Genomic DNA, 16,685 nt, shown 5'->3' with positions numbered 1-16,685 from the left:
CTGATACACCACCAGGTCCTGGACTAAACCCGCCTTAGCTCAGCCTCTTTTCCCTCCCTTTATTCCCAGGACCGCAGAGCCTGCTAGTGACAGTCCCTTACCTTTGGGAAGGGATCGTGCAGTTTCTTCTGCAACCAGCCCGGGGCTCCGCTTGCAGACATGAGGTAGGACAGGCTCCCACCTGGCCCCTGGCTGAGCTACCCTGTAGTTGCCAGCACTGGCCAGTCTAAGTGGCAGCAAAGGTTGGTGAGAGGAGGGGCATCCTCAGACGCAGGTGGCGGGCACCTCTGTGAGCTACAGCCTCCTGTACTGAAAGCCGGGAGGGGTCCCCGATCTGAGGGGGACAAGCAAGATGAGCAAGCTAGGCCCCTGGGCCAGCCTGGGCCAGCCTCCGAGTGTGAACACAGGCGGGTGGGATGCGGGCAGGAGCCGCCCAGAGAAAAGGGAAGGGGACCTCAGGAGGGGAGGCCAGACAGACTGGACATCAGTCTGAGATGCCTTAGCTGCCGCCCACGTCACAGGATTCGTAGCTGGGAGACCTTTGTGATGGACTGGATTCAAATCCAGACCCTAGGTGCACAATGCTGCAAAGGCCAGAGAGAGCAAACAAAGAACACAGTAACTGGGTCAAACCGCAGGGCACTGGCTTCTTGAGGATGCTCCCTGGGACCAACAGCAGACCCCGGGCCCAGGAAACCAGGCACCTGATTTTTCAAGAGAAGCTGTGAATCCGGACTAATGTGTAACGTCTTAATTTTGAAAGCACTAGGCAGGCTAAACCCAGCATCTTTGGGTCAAGATGGGCTCAAGGGCTATCGGCCCTATCCCAACGCAAACCCCACCCTCCCCTCCGACAAACAGAAACAAAACAAGCAGAACAAAGGACACAAAGAAGGAAAGGGCTGTCCTGGGGCACTAATACTAAGGGGGGAGGGGAGGGGTAAAACAGAAACACAGACTCAGATTCCAAAGTTCTGTATTTTTCAAAATAAAGATCACACATTGTTTAGAGACAATCTACACAAGAGTTACAAAAAATAGTTGCCCAGGCATAAGCATACACAGGTTTGTTAATTATACACATATGGTTACAAGTGTGCTTGCAAAAAAGTTCATTGGAAATATACACAAGGCTCTGGAAATGTACACCGTGTAGTGTTACAATTCTATATTCAAACAAGGAAAATTGACAGTATGTTACATTCACTTACAAGTAGACAAAATGCAAAATACAGTTCATCTTCTGTACAAAAAGGAAGGGCAATTCACACTTTACAAGGTGAGAGGGGCTCTGATTGTAAGGAAAGCTAGGGCAGGGCTGAACTTTGCACGTCCTTATGACTGTCACAAAATAAGCAAAACATTACTTTTTTAGGATTAAAAAAAAACACTAGTGTGAACTGAATCATCTTGAATAACATTTAGAAAGGATCTTGCTACTGTGGGACTAGGTGACAAATAAAACCAAGCTATTTTTTTCCTTTTTAAACATTTAACTAGGCTGTATAAAGAACATTTATTCCTTCAAAAGAAAAAAAATTTACTTCTGGTTGAAATTACAATTTACAATATACAACACTATATGCTACGACCATAAAAGGTGTGAATATACACTGAATGCACAGGGCTGGCTAATTCTCTTTTCTTCCCAAAAAACGTGTTTATGTTGATTCAAACTTCTCCACATTTACATTACAGGTATACAAATGTACAATTGTACAATCAAAAGTATGTTCGACTACTAGGGTACATTATAGATACAGATTAGACATCAAAACAAGAAAATACTACAAATTTGTATATATGCAAAGTCTACACCAAGTATACACTATATATTTATAGAAGCAAGACCAAAAGCAGAGTTGGATTTTTTTTTTTTTTCTCATGCTAAATAATCAGATTTTGCCTTTCAATGTTAACAGAAAAAAAAAATCCAGTAGGCAGTAAACAAGTTACACCCGCCCGGCCTTGAAAGACATCCTAGGAGCTCACATCTCCTCCTCACAAAACACACTACACATCTTCTTCGGCATAATAGTCTCCAAAAAAGGCAATTTTTTGAAGTTTCATAAACTTAATGTCATTAACTGAAGCTTTAGCAACTCTAAAACAATTTTCATTATATATATATATGTATATATATATATATATATGTTTTATAAACAGTGTTAAATGCCAGTTTGGGGTCATTTAACAAAATTCAAATTTCTCAGGTTTTTTTGTTTGTTTTTGTTTTTTACTAAAATGAGGAGGTGGGGAAGAGCTATTTGCAAAACTTGCCAGCAAGGCAAAATGGATTAAAAACATTTTTTTCTTTTTTTTTTTTAACTTTTTTTTGTTAAACCAACCACCCTGAAAGTTTCCACACGTGTAATATAGATACAACATTGAACAAAATATGTGGCCTCCCATGTACATTGGTTACCTATGTACAAGTATCCTATACACCAGTAAAACAACAGGGCAATTAGTCAATTAAAAAAAATAATTAGTACATGTTATGCGTAATAAAATTAAACAAATTTACAAAGGCTTTTCCACTTGTGGATTTGATTCCTTTTTTTTTGGAGGAGCGGGTAATCCTGGAGCAACCATTTACCCATGTCGGCTTCCGTACTAGAACATTTCTGGTTGCTGGCTGGATTCGCCTGTGGGCCAGTGAGGTCAGTGAACGAGGGGACAGGGTGACACTGCCTCAGATGATACCATTCGGGGGGCCGCAGATGGGCCCTAAGTCAACGCCATTCTTCATGTAGTACTTCTCCAGCTTGGCCAAGATGTGCTTGCCGTAGGTGTACTTGCGGAGAGTGGCGATGTGGGGCCGGATCTGGGGAGGAAGCACAGGCTGTGTTACTCTGGCCTGCACACGGACCTGGGCGGGCTCCCACTGTGCTCCCAGGGGCTCCCGCTGTGCTCCGGGCACCGAAGTGCTCACGAGAGCCCACGAGGCAACACCTTCCCCTGGTTCAGTCAAAGCGCCGTGATTCTAGAGCTATGGTGGGTGACCCATCCGAGCAGGCGACAGGAGGAGCCCCTATCCTGAGCACTGGCATAGGACACGAGGGTTCTGGGGACGGCTGGTTGCGGACCACTTCCGGGTCAGTGCACGGAACACGTGCATCCTGACCAACAGCCACAGTGCCGCTGCACGGCACCTTCCGAGGCTGCTTTCAGCCTCTGCCCCCACTCAAGGCGCCTCCTCGGCTCCCCTCAGCTGTGAGAGTTTCTTTCTGGGCACCACGAACCCTGAGCTGAGCTCATCACCTGATCCCGCCTCTAGTTCACAGAGGATCACAGAAAACTTCTAACGACAACAATAAAAATGACTAGTGTTGGCCGGGCATTGTTCATTTCCGCCTCACGAGGCAGCTGTGATTATCCCCGTTCACGGTGCCTGAGTCACACATCCAAGGTCAAATGGCTCCCAAGGCACAGGTGTTTGGTCTCGCAGCAGTGGGAGGGGGACGGGGTCCCTCCCGGCTCTGCACCCACAGCACCACCCACCGCGCCGGGCTCTTGCAGCACCCAGGTCCGGCTCATTCTCCTCTGTTCTCCATCCCAGACACAAGAGGTGCTTCCTTGCCGGGAGCTTCTGGAGCTTTCTACACGGCCTGGCTACGGCACGGAGCACACTGCCTTCACAATCGCCGGTTTAGCCACTGCTGGTGCCACAGGGACAGTGAATGACCGCGTTTACCGGGCTGCTTCCCCATCCTGAGGCGCACCCGCACACTCACACCGGACGCCCACACCAGGATGGACGGACACGCTCTACTTCGAGAGCTCCACGTAGGCCACGTGGCGACTCCGTCTGCTCAGCCACGTCCTGGAGTGTCAAGGACACCGGAAACCGCTTCTGCACCACAGGGTGTGGACCCAGCAGCTACGACACCCTCATCTACAAGCCCGCGTGGGGAACCATTAATAGCCCCGGGCCCAATCCTGAGCTGTGTGACCCACACCGTTCGCCTCAACTCCTCTGGAGAGAGGACGTGAGACAATGCTACCCTTGCACTTGGGATGTAGCGAGGCCCCAGACACGTCTTGGTCATCAGAACGTGAGGTTCAAGACCCCCTTGCTTTCTGGTGGCTCTCCTTTCAGAAACATTAGTGACATTCAATTCTTTCACCCGCCCTGTCCCTAGGACCGGCGACTGAGCAGTCCAGCCACCGGCGAACCTTTACCCTTCGCCCTTCCCATCGTGCACACGCACGTACACCGTTGTCGAGCTCCGCTGTTCACCTGATCCGGGGGGAGGTGGGAAGTAAAGACCTGCTCTACCGTCTCCTCTTGCTCAAGAGAACTCTGTCTCGGAGAAGGCTGCAGAGCTCTTCGTGCGGGATTCGTGGGACTCTTCTTCATCTTTCGGCTCCCTCAATCAGCCAACTGCCACACCCCATCTGTCCCCTGTCTTCAATCCCAAAGCCACCACCGTCTCTTGGCTCTACGGTCTCCATCCCGCCTCCTCACTGCCCCTTCTCCTACCGCCTCCCCACCTCTAAGTCACTCGTCAGCTGGGACAATCACGTGAAACGTAAACGTGACCCGGCAACCACGGGACTGCCCTACCAAACTCGCTTTGCTTCTTCAAATACCCAGTCTGTCCCCTGCTCTTCCAGGAGAGGTTCAGGGCTTTATCAAATGTCACTCTCTGGGGGAGCATTCTCTGCACCTCCACATTAGAACAGACCCTGCCACATTCTTGCACAGCCCTCCCAACACTTCCCAGGCACCACCGCGGCTATCTGTGCACGGTACCGCTGTATTCAGATCCAGGAGCCCCGCCGAAAGGGGGGCTTGCTGTAAGTACACACACAAGTATTTTCATGGACGTGCGTCTAACTCCCGTGTGTCCCCAACATCCCCTCTGCCTTCACCAGCGTCTCAACACACCTCTCCCTGAGCCTCCCAACTTGAAGGACTCCGGACGCCCCCAGCCTTCGACCGCCATCGCCAACACCACCGCGATGCCCCGTCGTGTTGCGTCCTGTTGCGAACTGGAGGCGGTGGGCGCCTCGCCTGGCTCAGAACTTGAGTCCTTAACAAAGATTCTCATTACCGAACTTTGTTCTCAGCGAGGGCAAGTGGCTCATCACTGCCAGACCGAGGCCAACACCTTCCCCTCAGATAGGGCAGAGGGAGTTCAGAGCTCAAAGGCTGAGGGTTCGCATCAGACGCACCCCGGGGCTCGCGGCACCGCCCAGCACAAACACAGCTGCGGCTCACCTGCTGGCTGGGCCTGCCCTGCGACTGTTCCTCCAGCCACGCACGGGCTGCTTCTGGGGCTTTCGGTGTCGCTCCCCCCACACACAGCACCTTGACATTTCAGATTTCCGTCCCTTTTCTCCTCGCTCCTCCCTAGCCTGGACTTGCCCTCCCGCCAAGCCTTGGGCACGTGCTCTCGCATGCCCCCCCGCCCAGCCCAGCTTTCCACGGCTCTTCCCCACGCTGCGCTCTGGGGGCAGGGACCAGTCTTCGTCCTCCCCGCGCTGGCGCCTGGCACAGAGCGGGCACCAGGTCAGTGTGCCAGGCCAGGCACTCGCTCAGTAAAAGGTGGTGGGATGAACAAAAGGGAAGAAGGAGAAAAGGCAGTAAGACAATCAGGTTGATCTGTGGGACTGAGAAGCTTGGGGGCGGGGGGGGCAGTGGGAGCAGAGGACGAGACACACGGCCTGAGGATCAGGGAGGGAAAACCCTCACAAAGATGGAGTTTAAGACTCTTTCACACCAGTGAACTATGAACCACGGAGACAATGGCCACTCTAGATAAAAGGAAAACAGAAACATATTGAGACACGGTCCAGTGACAAACTGCACTAAAAGAAGCCAGATGCCCACCTTCATCCGCATTTCAGAAACGTGAATTAGTGCGGGCCTTGCACGCTTTCTCTGAGTGTGACCTGTCCAGCCTGGCCTACCTTATGCATGACGATCTTCCGCTGTGCTGGCTCTGCCACATCGATCATCTTCTGGACCACGTAGTTGGCATACTGGTCCTTCATCATGGTGTATAAGGCACTGTGGGGACCGTCATTCATGGTGCATACCTCATCGATAAGCACAGCACGCTCCGTACGGGACGCATGAGTGACGCACTTCTCCACGACATTGCTATAATAAGACAAATCCAGGGACAACCCTTAGAACAAACCTTGTGAGGCTGTGCTTGTCCGGCCTCTGCCCCGACCTCACCGTCAGCAGCAGAAGAGAGCCTGACATTTTTGGAAGATGAATTCATCAACTGCCTGACTCTATGAGCCTCCACCTTGGAGTCATCTGTGGCTTCCAATGTGACCCATGGCTGGGACCAGGTGTCGGGCGAATACGAGCCCTAACCCGCTAACAGGGTGAGGGTAATGAGCCCAGGTGAGTGAGGGGACTTACATAAAGGCTCACATGACTGGCTAAAAGCTGAACTTGTCAATGATTATAATTTCAACACATAACCAAAATCAATGAATTCCCTCCTCTTCTGAGTGTACTAAGGTCAGGAACAAGCCTTACTTACTGCCTGTATTTCTAGTGCCTACCACAGAGCATGGCACCTGAGAGACAGGCCTTGCAGACTTGAGTCAGGAGTGTACGAGGAGGAACCACAGCACTCACTCAGTGACCTCAGGCTGCCTCTTAAGAGTCTAGGGACAAGAACCACCTTACAGGTCTGTCAGCATTTCTAAACACTTCAGAAATACATCATCTTGGGAAAGGAAAACAGGAATGTGGCTACACTAAATCCAGAGGGGCCAGAGAGGGTGATTAAATTACATACAGCTGTGCCAATGGGTATTTCTCATCAAGGAGGGACTGATTCACTCATTAATGTTTGTTTCTAAAAATCAGCACTACTCTGCATCTTGTGGGTCTGTGGGTCTGAGGAAGTTGGGTGATGTCAAAGAATACACACCATCTGAACGTGGATTGCTGGAGCCAATACCTGGCAAAGAGGACGTCTGGTGGGCCGGTGGGCAGCTGAAGGCTTTGTAAAGGGTCCACGACTGGGGGAAGGGCTGCTCTGGGTCACAGAACACTCAGAGAGAGTAGGGACTTAAATGACCAGACCTAGCTAATGTAGAAAGCCCCTGGGCACCTTGGTGGCTCAGCTGTTAAGCATCTGACTTCAGCTCAGATCACTCTCTCATGGTTCGCGAGTTTAAAGCCCCACTTTGGGTGAATATGAGCCTTGCTCCGGGTGAGCCCCGCTTCTCTCTCTTTCTGTGCCTCTCTCTGCCCCTCGCTCACTTGTGCCCCCCCTCAAAAAATACATACATACACACAAAGTATATTTAAAAAAAAAATAAAGAAAGCTCTTCGGTGACAATCCTGAAAGATGGCCATTTAGCCTCTGCTTGGGAATTTCTAATAATTTGGAAGCATTACTTTCTAGGGCAACCGACCATATGGGTGAATGGCTCTGTTAAACATTCTTCATTTGTCTTACTTTTGCCTTCAGGGACTGAAAAAGGGCATATATACCAACTTCACGAGGCACCTTAGAGCAGGTACTCTGTGTCTTACTCCTTCCAGAGGCCGGACCTGTGGATATCTCAGTAGTTAAGTAACTATCACCAGAATAATCCCCTACTCCACAAGTTTTTACACCATAAGAGGGTGCTGCTCCAAGGAGCTCCCAGTGTTCTATCATTTTGAACACAGAGCTTATATATATGCTTTTATTTAGAAAAGCAAATTCTCAAGCTAAACTGTCAAGAACTACCAACCTACTGGACATTTCTTAAGATATGCAGTGTAGATCAAGTCTGGTGAGCTAATCGATCAAGTCTAATTAAGACAAGAGCCTCTCCTTCTGACACCACACCATAGAAAACCTTCTCTTCCCACCTTCCTCCCATAGCACTAAACATACAACTAACACACAGTTCTATTCTAGTGTGAGCTTAAGGTGTGGCACCGTGGAAGTGAATCTCCTAATAACCACTGGCTTCTCCTCAGCAGAAAAGGGAGTTAAGATATTACTGAGCTGGTTCAGAGAGCACAAAGCCAGTCATGATCTCCAAATGTTCAGGCAAAGAATTCATCACCTGTCAGGACCACTCGGCTAGACTGTATGTACCTTTGTCCACTCCAGGCCTCGTTCCATAACAAATCAGTCCGCGTCAGAACAGAACTTCCTAACTGGATTGGGGCCAGGACACTCACTCATCTGGATACAGGACTCAAGCCTCAACAGTGACCTGTCTTCCAAGGAAGCAAGCAGGTCAATCAGCTACCACCATGGGATCCCACTTGGCCAAAGGCTTCTACCCTCATGCATGACCGATGGTGCTGCAGTCTTTTAAGCTTATTCTAGTGTTTCTAAAACCGGAGCTCCCAGCCCATTTGTGGGCAGGGAGATCAACTTAGTGATTTGGGACCAGCTGCTGCTGCTTTTTAATGAAACAGAATTAATCATGGACAACACAGTTGTTCAGTTACACGTGTATGCATGTGCCTGTGCATGCAAAGTCAATGAAAATGTTACTTTTTATTCTGGGTCACCGCCAAAAACGTCAGAAAGTCACTCATCTATTTTATTGTTTTGTTTCTATTGATCTATTTCCAAGTGTATCAGCTCTTTCTTCTGTTCTCTCTAATCTGCTGATACTAAAGCCACACAGTGAATTCTATTTCAGATGATTTATTTTCCTATTCTAGAATTTCCATTTTGTTCTTTTCATAGTAAAGCTTCCAATTCTCTACTAGCATATCTTTCCATTCATTACAACCATATCTTCCTTTACATCTTTGACTATAACTGAAATAGCTGCTTTATAATCATTCTCTGCTAACTCTAATGTCAGGGTGGTGTGGAACTAGCTGCAGTTTTCCATTCTCCTATTTTTTCTTTTTTCTTGATTATGGCCAACAGCACATTTTCCTGTTTTCTAGACATAATGAATGATACACCGTAGAAACAGTTCTGTTATGTTCTTCCGAGAAGGTGACATCTGTCCCTTTTTTCAGTGTAGTTAACTTGGCTGAGCTCAAACTGCAAGCCTGTCCCAGGCCGCAGGGATCCCAGTGCAGCACTTCCATCCTTAGCCAGGCTGCCTCAGGTTCAGCCCATGCAAACCAACGTGATTCAGGAGTCAACCAGGTATGTGGGAAGTTTAAATGCGAGCCTCCCCGTCCCTGGTTCTCTTCCTTTCCAGGATTTCTCCCCTGTCACTTTGTCACTCTCATTGCCACGGTTGTCCCAAACTCTGCCTTATGGGAACACTGGAGATTTCTGATCCCAACTTTAGAAGCCCAGCATGGAGCAGAATGAGAAGCACCTATAGGCTACAAGCCATTAAAACTGGGAAATTCCCTTGGGGTGCCTGGGTGGCTCAGTTGGTTAGGCGTCAGACTTCGGCTCAGGTCACCATCTCAAGGTCTGTGAGTTCCAGCCCCGCGTCAGGCTCTGTGCTGACAGCTCAGAGCCTGAAGCCTGCTTCGGATTCTGTGTCTCCTTCTCTCCCTCTGCCCCTCCCCCACGTGTGCTCTGTCTCTCAAAAATAAATAAATGTAAAAAATTTTTTTTAAAAAACTGGGAAATTTCCTGATTATAGTCAACAACACTGCACTATAAAAATGCTAAGTTGCTAAGAGACTAGATCTGAATGGTGTTCTTAACACAAAAAAAGAAATGGTAATTGGGGCACCTGGGTGGCTCAGTTAAGCGTCTGACTGAATTTGGGTTCACGTTATGATCTCACAGTTTGGGAGTATGAGCCCTAAGCTGGGTTCTGTGCTACACGGAACCTACTTAGGATTCTCTCTCTGTCCCTCCCCAGGGCCTGTGTGTGCACGCATCTGCTCTCTCTCAAATAAACTTTTAAAAAATGAAAGAAAGAAAGAAAGAAAGAAAGAAAGAAAGAAAGAAAGAAAGAAAGAAAGAAAGAAAGAAAGGAAGGAAGGAAGAAGTGACAATTGTATGTATGACATGATAAAGGTGTTAGCTGATGCTGCTGTGGTAATCATACTGTAATACAGAAATACATCAAACCGACATGCTGCATACCTCAAACTTACACAGTGCTGTCAATTATATCTCGATACAACTCGATACAAAAAGAAAACTCTGGAGTGCCTGGGTGGTTCCCTTGGTTAAGCATCCGACTCTTGATTTTAGCTCAGGCTACGATCTCATGGTCCGATCTCATGATTCATGGGTTTTCCCCCCACATCTGGCTCCACACTGACAGTGTGGAGCCTGCTTGGAATTCTCTCTCTCTTGCACATGCTCTCTCTCTCTCCCCCTCCCTCCCTCAAAATAAAAAAAGAAAAATCTAAAGGGGCAGGCGGGAATTTCCCCAGTGCAATTACCTCCTTCCCAGTATCAATAAGCCTCCCTTTCCCCGACCCCTTCTGGTAACCACCTGCTCTTGGCCACACTGTAACGCCTAATGCCTTCAGCAAAATTTGTGGCATTTTGTCCACAATTTACAGTTGTCTGTTATCTGTGGGAGGATTGGGCCCAAAGTAGCTTTTCAGTCATTACCAGACCACAAGTCTATTGTAGCATTAATACTTATACTTAAGAGTGAGATATTAAATGCACTGAAAAACAAGAGGAGACAGTGACCCAAGGAAGAGTTCTAAGAGATTCTGCCCCTGCTTCCCTGGTCCTGGCAAATGTCCAAAAAATAAAAAATAAAATAAAATAAAATAAAAAAATAAAAAGGCAATACAAGGTCTGAGAGACCCTGATATGGTTAGGCTGCTAAGACACTGGATCTAGGAGCGCGTTTATTCCTTTTCTCTATTTTCCATGCTGCCATCTCATAAAATTTAAAAACTTAGAGATGAACAATTTAAAAACAAGGTTGTAGAATCACAACTGCTTTGGAATTTATCCTAAGAGTCAGAGAAAAATATTCCCAAAGTACAAATGACTATATTTGTACACCCATTCCACTCAGAAGACCATACCACTAATCCCTTGGAAGGGCCATCAATTTCTTCTCCAACCACCGCTGATTGTAAGTCACCTAAAACATCTTTCACAACCTGGGAATAACTAGTGCGTTTTATTCTTGATCTGCCACAACATGAAGACTGGAAAAGAGACTCTAAGAGTACTAATGCCTATACATCAACATGATACACTACGTCTGAATTCTGGCACCAGAGAGGAAACTGAGGGAAGAACAAGAACAAGTAAGCTAACAAAATGCCCAGTTCACCAAAGTACAAGATTTAAGCTCTTCAGAAACATAATCCCTGTATTTCAAAGTGGGTGACTGGGGGCGGGAAGAGCCACTAAGGGACCTGCTTTGTTTTATACTCTATGATAGTAGAACCATTTGACGTTTTAAGCTGTATATACCTTGAGAAAAACATTTTTGAAAGAAGAGAATGAAAATTCATTCTTTCTCCCTCGACTTGAAATACAATGTAATAATTCCTTCTGGAAAACAGAGTCTGTATGAATGCAAAGCTCGTACCTTGCGAATTTGTGCTGACTCAATACAAGTACATTGCCTCGGATTTCTGCTACAATTTTACTTTTATCCTCAGGACGACCATGCTCCAATACGTGCTGGATTACATAGTTTCCATACTGATCCTGTTGGAGAAACAACAGAAATAGAATTGATGTAAAAATTAGTTCTGTGGGTTACCTAAATCCTTACATCTAATCAACACCTGCCTACCTTCCTGTAGCACCATGACGGCTGCCTGAATACCAACGAACACTTAAGAATTTTTAAAATGGACAGGGAGTGACGATTTTTCTCTATCATTACAAAACAGGAACGTATTACCAGACAATGGAATATTCCTCTATATTTATGCCCAAGGATCCTAGTTTGGTTCTTCAAAAGTACTAGACGCCAAAAAGTAGGCCTCTTCTTGTTTAAAAAAGGAAGGGGGGGGAGGGAGGGAGGCTGTGTAGGTAGGAATAAAGAGCTATTTTTCTCTCAAACAGAAATTTATCTCGTAAGAAAAATGGGAAACAATGCTTATGTCCAACAAAACAGACAATACCTAATTAAACAACATCACAAGCATACAATGGAGGTACTCACTCATCTACAGGTAAAGATACTTTTAAGAGAATAAATGTGTGTAAGTAAGGAATTTCAGTGGCAAAAAGATTTGCAAGAGGCAAAAATTTAAGTGTACAAATAATACTTCTAAAAAAAAGTGCCAAGACCAAATGTGCTTGCTTCCATGTGGCAGGATTATGGATGCTTTCTTTAGTTTTACTGCTACTTCCTGCACCTCCAATGTTTCCTCTTTTCGTTTTTTAAGTAGGCTTTGCGCCCAGCATGGAGCCCAGTGCAGGGCTTGAACTCTCGACCTTCAGATCCAGAACTGAGCTAAGATCAAGAGATGCTTAACCACAGGCGCCCCTACCATTTTTTTCTACAGTGAGTATTTAATACCTGACACCAAAACAAGCCACAAACACCAACAAAAATGCTGCTTCAGCACAATAATCCGACTTGTAGAAAGTGTTCTACTGGTTACTGCGATGTGGGAGAAATGTTTAGTGGCAGAAGCAAAAGAAAGTACCAAAGCAAAAAAGAAGTCCCCTGATCCACTCAGTTCATTTGAAATGACGAAGTTAAGACCCACAGAGATTAAACGACCCGCCTAAGGTGGCACCGCGAGCCGGTCCACGACAGGCGGCCGGCAGGCAGCGCCCTTCACGCCTAGGCCGGGGCTCTCTTCATCACCCATATTCACAAAACAGAAACCAGGATGGTATAAATGAAAACCTGCCCCAAAGCTTCAATGGGCATCTTAAACACGTGAACACGAACTCTTCTGGAACGGATACCTGTGCTGAGAAAACACACAAGCTGTGGCCCTGCACGAGCCCACAGGTGTTTGCAGTTACTCTACCGGCAACTCCACTACCTGTACAAGCTGCTCTGTGTGCTGGTGAAGCTCCTCTAAAATGGGGAGAGTCTGGTCAGGGAGACAGTGCTCCAGGATCCTCTGAATCACTCGGCAGCCGTAAGGATGCGTGGACAAAGCAAATACCTAGGGCAGACGAGCAAATAAAGCCAAAAAAGACAGTTGCCACTTTCAACGCTTCAGTGTTGTTCACATACACATTATTCTGTTAATCTTTGCAAAGACTCTGACAGAGAGAGCGAGAATTATTCTTACCTTACAAATGAGATAACTGAAGCTTCTAGAAGTTTACATAATGTGCTTGCAGCCATACAGATAGTAACTGACAGAGCCGGGGTACTACGTCCTAGTGTTGACTCAAAAGCCCCAATTATACATAGGACACATTTGAGTTCTCTCTACAAATAGTAGGGTGTATATGTGTGCGTGTGTGTGTGCGCGCGTGTGTGTGTGTAAACCCATTTACCTATTCTAGGGATTCACAAATGTACATAAATTCAGAGCTGAAAAGGACTTCTCTAAGAAGCCTAGAAAGGAACAGAGAATTAGTCGAGGTCATAAAAAACACTTAATTAAGAGTCCATAGTGTCAAAAGACAGGGTTAAAAACAGAAAAAGCAAGGGCTAGGATCATAAATGCTTTCACCTAACCAACGCTGCAATCTTCTACATTTAATTAGGGTGTTTTTCCAGCAATGAGCAAGAAAAGCTTCCTCTTTTGTTGCGTCTGGAAGAAGACAGGCACCTGGGCTTCGGCTCCAGATCACTCAGTCTCGATTCTGTCCTTCCTAGTGTGAATAGTGTGAATGACCTGGAGCAACCCGCACCCCCTCTCTGCCCCCCGCTCTGTTACCAGGAATAATCACAGGAATAATAAGCACAGAAACAACAGCTCACACTTCGTAGATGTTGACCAAGTGTCAATGCACAAAGGGCTTTTTATGTGGGTTTTTTAGACGTAGCTGTATATGCACAACTGTGTACCGCAACAGTATAAAGCACAGTTCTGCTTGATTCTATAAAAAAGGTTAAAAACTCACAGTCTGTAACAAATGAACTTATTTCACTCAACATTATGTTTCAGGTATTTACTTATTATACTGTGAAGCTTCTGCTGGGCAAGTATTTGAGTTTGTTATTTTAATTTCTGTCCAACCCTCTGCTGATTGATAGACATCTAGATTCTTTAGTCTTTTCTGGGAGAATAATGCTGCTTTCAACATGTCTAAATATGTCTCGTAGTATCCACATGTAGACATTCCCCCAGCTACACACCTAGGCTACGAATGCCAGCATAGGAAATACAAATGTTGAACCTTGACGGTGATACAAAAGTATTTTCCTAATGGCTGTGCTAATATCTATTCCCACCACCGGTGATCAGGTCCCACATTCCTGCCAGGGCACCGCGACTGATGGGCAAACAATGCCTATCCTCTGTGTCCTTATTTTGCGTTTTCCTGACTAACAGAATTATGTTTTCATAGATGGACTGGCAATTTGTGTTTCTTTTGTCTGTTAATGCCTTTGGCCCGTTTTCACACTAATTTGTACTGTACTCTTTTGATTACAGGAGTTCTTTATATATTCCAGTTATTAATTCTTTGACAGTTTCATCTTGAAAATATTCTCTCCCCTTTGGTAGCTTAATCTACTTTTACTTTCTTTGCTGTCAATTTCAATAAATGTAAAATGTTAAACAGATCTTTTTTCATTAACTCAGAAAATCCAAACAACCCCCTGAGTTAAAGCCTGCAATCTCCTTACCGCTGCTATAATTGAGCAAACCGCAAAACCTAACAACTCTAAAATCCCACTTCAATCTAGGCTCAGCAGTACACATGACTGCACCTGAAAATCTACTTGGTATTTACCATTTTTTTCCCTTTAAAGACAAAAACAAAAAACCAATTTCACAGACCCAAGAAGGAGATGCGTTTTACTCTCTTTGGTCCGCGTAGCTTAGGAGAGCGTGAGGATGATGCTTCAGGAAAAAGAAATGAATGACAACAGCCAATCAAGGGGCAATTCTGGAAAAATCACAGTATAAAAAAAAGAAAACAAAAAACCATCTGCCTGGAAGCTGGTGCTAAGATCATAGGGGCTCTTATGACACACAGGTAAATAGGAGAAACTAGAAGCTATCTCTGGTGGGGTGGCCACTTAGGGACACCCCACAAATGCTACCCTGTTCTCTGCTCACAATGGAAACACCCATCAACTTGTTTCCTTCGTTTCTTTCGTAAGTCACTTACCTGCCCCTTAAACGCATCGATGATGAACTGCAAAGACTGGGGCTGCACGCATTCAATGCATTTCTGAACCACATGATTACCATTCTGGTCTTTCACACACTTCAGGACGTGGCCGTCTAGCTCCCGAACCATCTCGTTCTATTAGAGGAGACAAGGAAAGAAAGCACCACCAGAATCACAGCAAGCAAACTCCTGGACAATCAACAGTCTCCCTGCGAAACACAAAGCACCAGGCAGAGAGTCTGTGACGAAGCAGCGGGACAGCACAGCTGTGGCACTGTGACAGCACACCGGCACCAAGTGAAGGCCGCAGTTTTTGCATGTTAGCAAACTTCCTGTAATAGGAGCCTGTCTTCAAAAAAGTTCTCTAACTCGCAAAAGGCCTCAGAGACTTTATAAAAACGTAGACATCTCTAGAAAAGAACGTGTACAAAGCACACTGTCGTCGAGAACTTCACATCTAATTTATCACATTCTTAACATGACAACCCTGTAAGGTACATATTATTAATAATGAGAAGAGCAGGGGCCCTGGGCGGCTCGGTCCGTTAAGCGTATGACTTCAGCTCAGGTCATGACCTCATGGTTCCTGGGTTCAAATCCTGCGTCAGGCTCTGTGCTGACAGCTCAGAGCCTAGAGCCTGCTTTGGATTCTGTGTCTCCCTCGCTCTCTGTCCCTTTCCCCGCTCTCCCTCAAAAACAAATAAACATTAAAAAAATTAATAATAAGAAGAAGAATCAATCTATAGCTTACAGTATGCTAGAAATATCTCTTAAGTGCTTAACACTCTTTGACCCAGTGAATCCTCCTAATAATCCTGTGTACTGGACACTATTACAGATGAGGAAACCAGAGCACAAATTATTTGACTTGTTAAAATCACAGACCTACACTGCCAAGATTCAAACCCAAGCAATCTGGCGCCTATGTGGTAAAACAATGTGGGTCAGTAATTACCTGTGTCAGTTACATATGATACTGCACACACCCTCTGCCCACACCTAAGAAGGAGGGGACTCTGAGAGGGATTAAGTACCAGAATTCTGGTTACAGGTCTGTAACTCCCAACATGATCTTTCCACAGGGCCAAGGACTGAAGGACAGCAGGGAGAGCACTCTCAGAGAATACAGAAGACCAGACACTGAGTTACGTGAGTGCGTGACATGTGTGTGTGTGTGTGTATGAGAAACTCCGGAAGTACAGGAGAAGACCAGACACCGGAGTTGTGAGCGTGGGAGCAAGCATGCGTGCACATGTGTAGGGAATGAGTGGAAGCGACAAGAAAAAGTTGTTGAGATTTTCACTGGGTCCCTTTCTTGATGCTGAATACCTGCACCATGGCTGGGCCCTAGTATGTGCTGCCCAATCTCCTTGCTCTATCCAATCTCTGTCTACTCGCTCCCCTGTGCTGAACATGTATTTATAGTGGGAACTACAAACCAGTCAAAATGGTGATGTTTGTGAATACAAGGTCTCAAATCTCTGAGTTGCTCAATATGTCAAAGCAGCTAAGAGTTATCCCATTTATACTGGGGGGGGGGGGGGTAGAAATCCAAGATTGCAATGCCAGGGACCAAAC

General features: G+C 46.2%; 1 protein-coding gene and 1 non-coding gene across 12 annotated transcripts in view; both read right to left on the bottom strand.

Annotated features, from left to right (window-relative positions):
- Positions 1-959: 959 nt before the first annotated feature.
- The window catches only part of PUM1 (pumilio RNA binding family member 1), a 133,654-nt gene continuing 117,928 nt past the window's right edge, over positions 960-16,685 (bottom strand). For all 11 annotated transcript variants that reach the window (XM_047086016.1, XM_047086017.1, XM_047086011.1 and 8 more), the window contains 5 exons: positions 15,105-15,242; positions 12,851-12,976; positions 11,428-11,549; positions 5,920-6,112; positions 960-2,827 (listed from right to left, as the gene is read on the bottom strand). In XM_047086016.1, coding sequence (XP_046941972.1) covers positions 2,696-2,827; positions 5,920-6,112; positions 11,428-11,549; positions 12,851-12,976; positions 15,105-15,242 — 711 coding nt within the window. In that variant the 3' untranslated portion in view covers positions 960-2,695. The remainder of the gene's footprint in view (positions 2,828-5,919; positions 6,113-11,427; positions 11,550-12,850; positions 12,977-15,104; positions 15,243-16,685) is intronic.
- LOC124516814 (small nucleolar RNA SNORD103/SNORD85) lies at positions 5,020-5,104 on the bottom strand. The gene has a single exon (XR_006963203.1). It is a non-coding gene; the product is annotated as a small nucleolar RNA SNORD103/SNORD85 (small nucleolar RNA).

Source organism: Lynx rufus, unplaced genomic scaffold (assembly GCF_022079265.1).
Source record: "Lynx rufus isolate CCGP_SWC_20201006 ecotype Redwood Valley unplaced genomic scaffold, mLynRuf1.p SCAF_2, whole genome shotgun sequence".
In the NCBI taxonomy this organism is placed as follows: Eukaryota; Metazoa; Chordata; class Mammalia; order Carnivora; family Felidae; genus Lynx; species Lynx rufus.
This window is presented reverse-complemented; position numbering and strand designations above follow the sequence as displayed.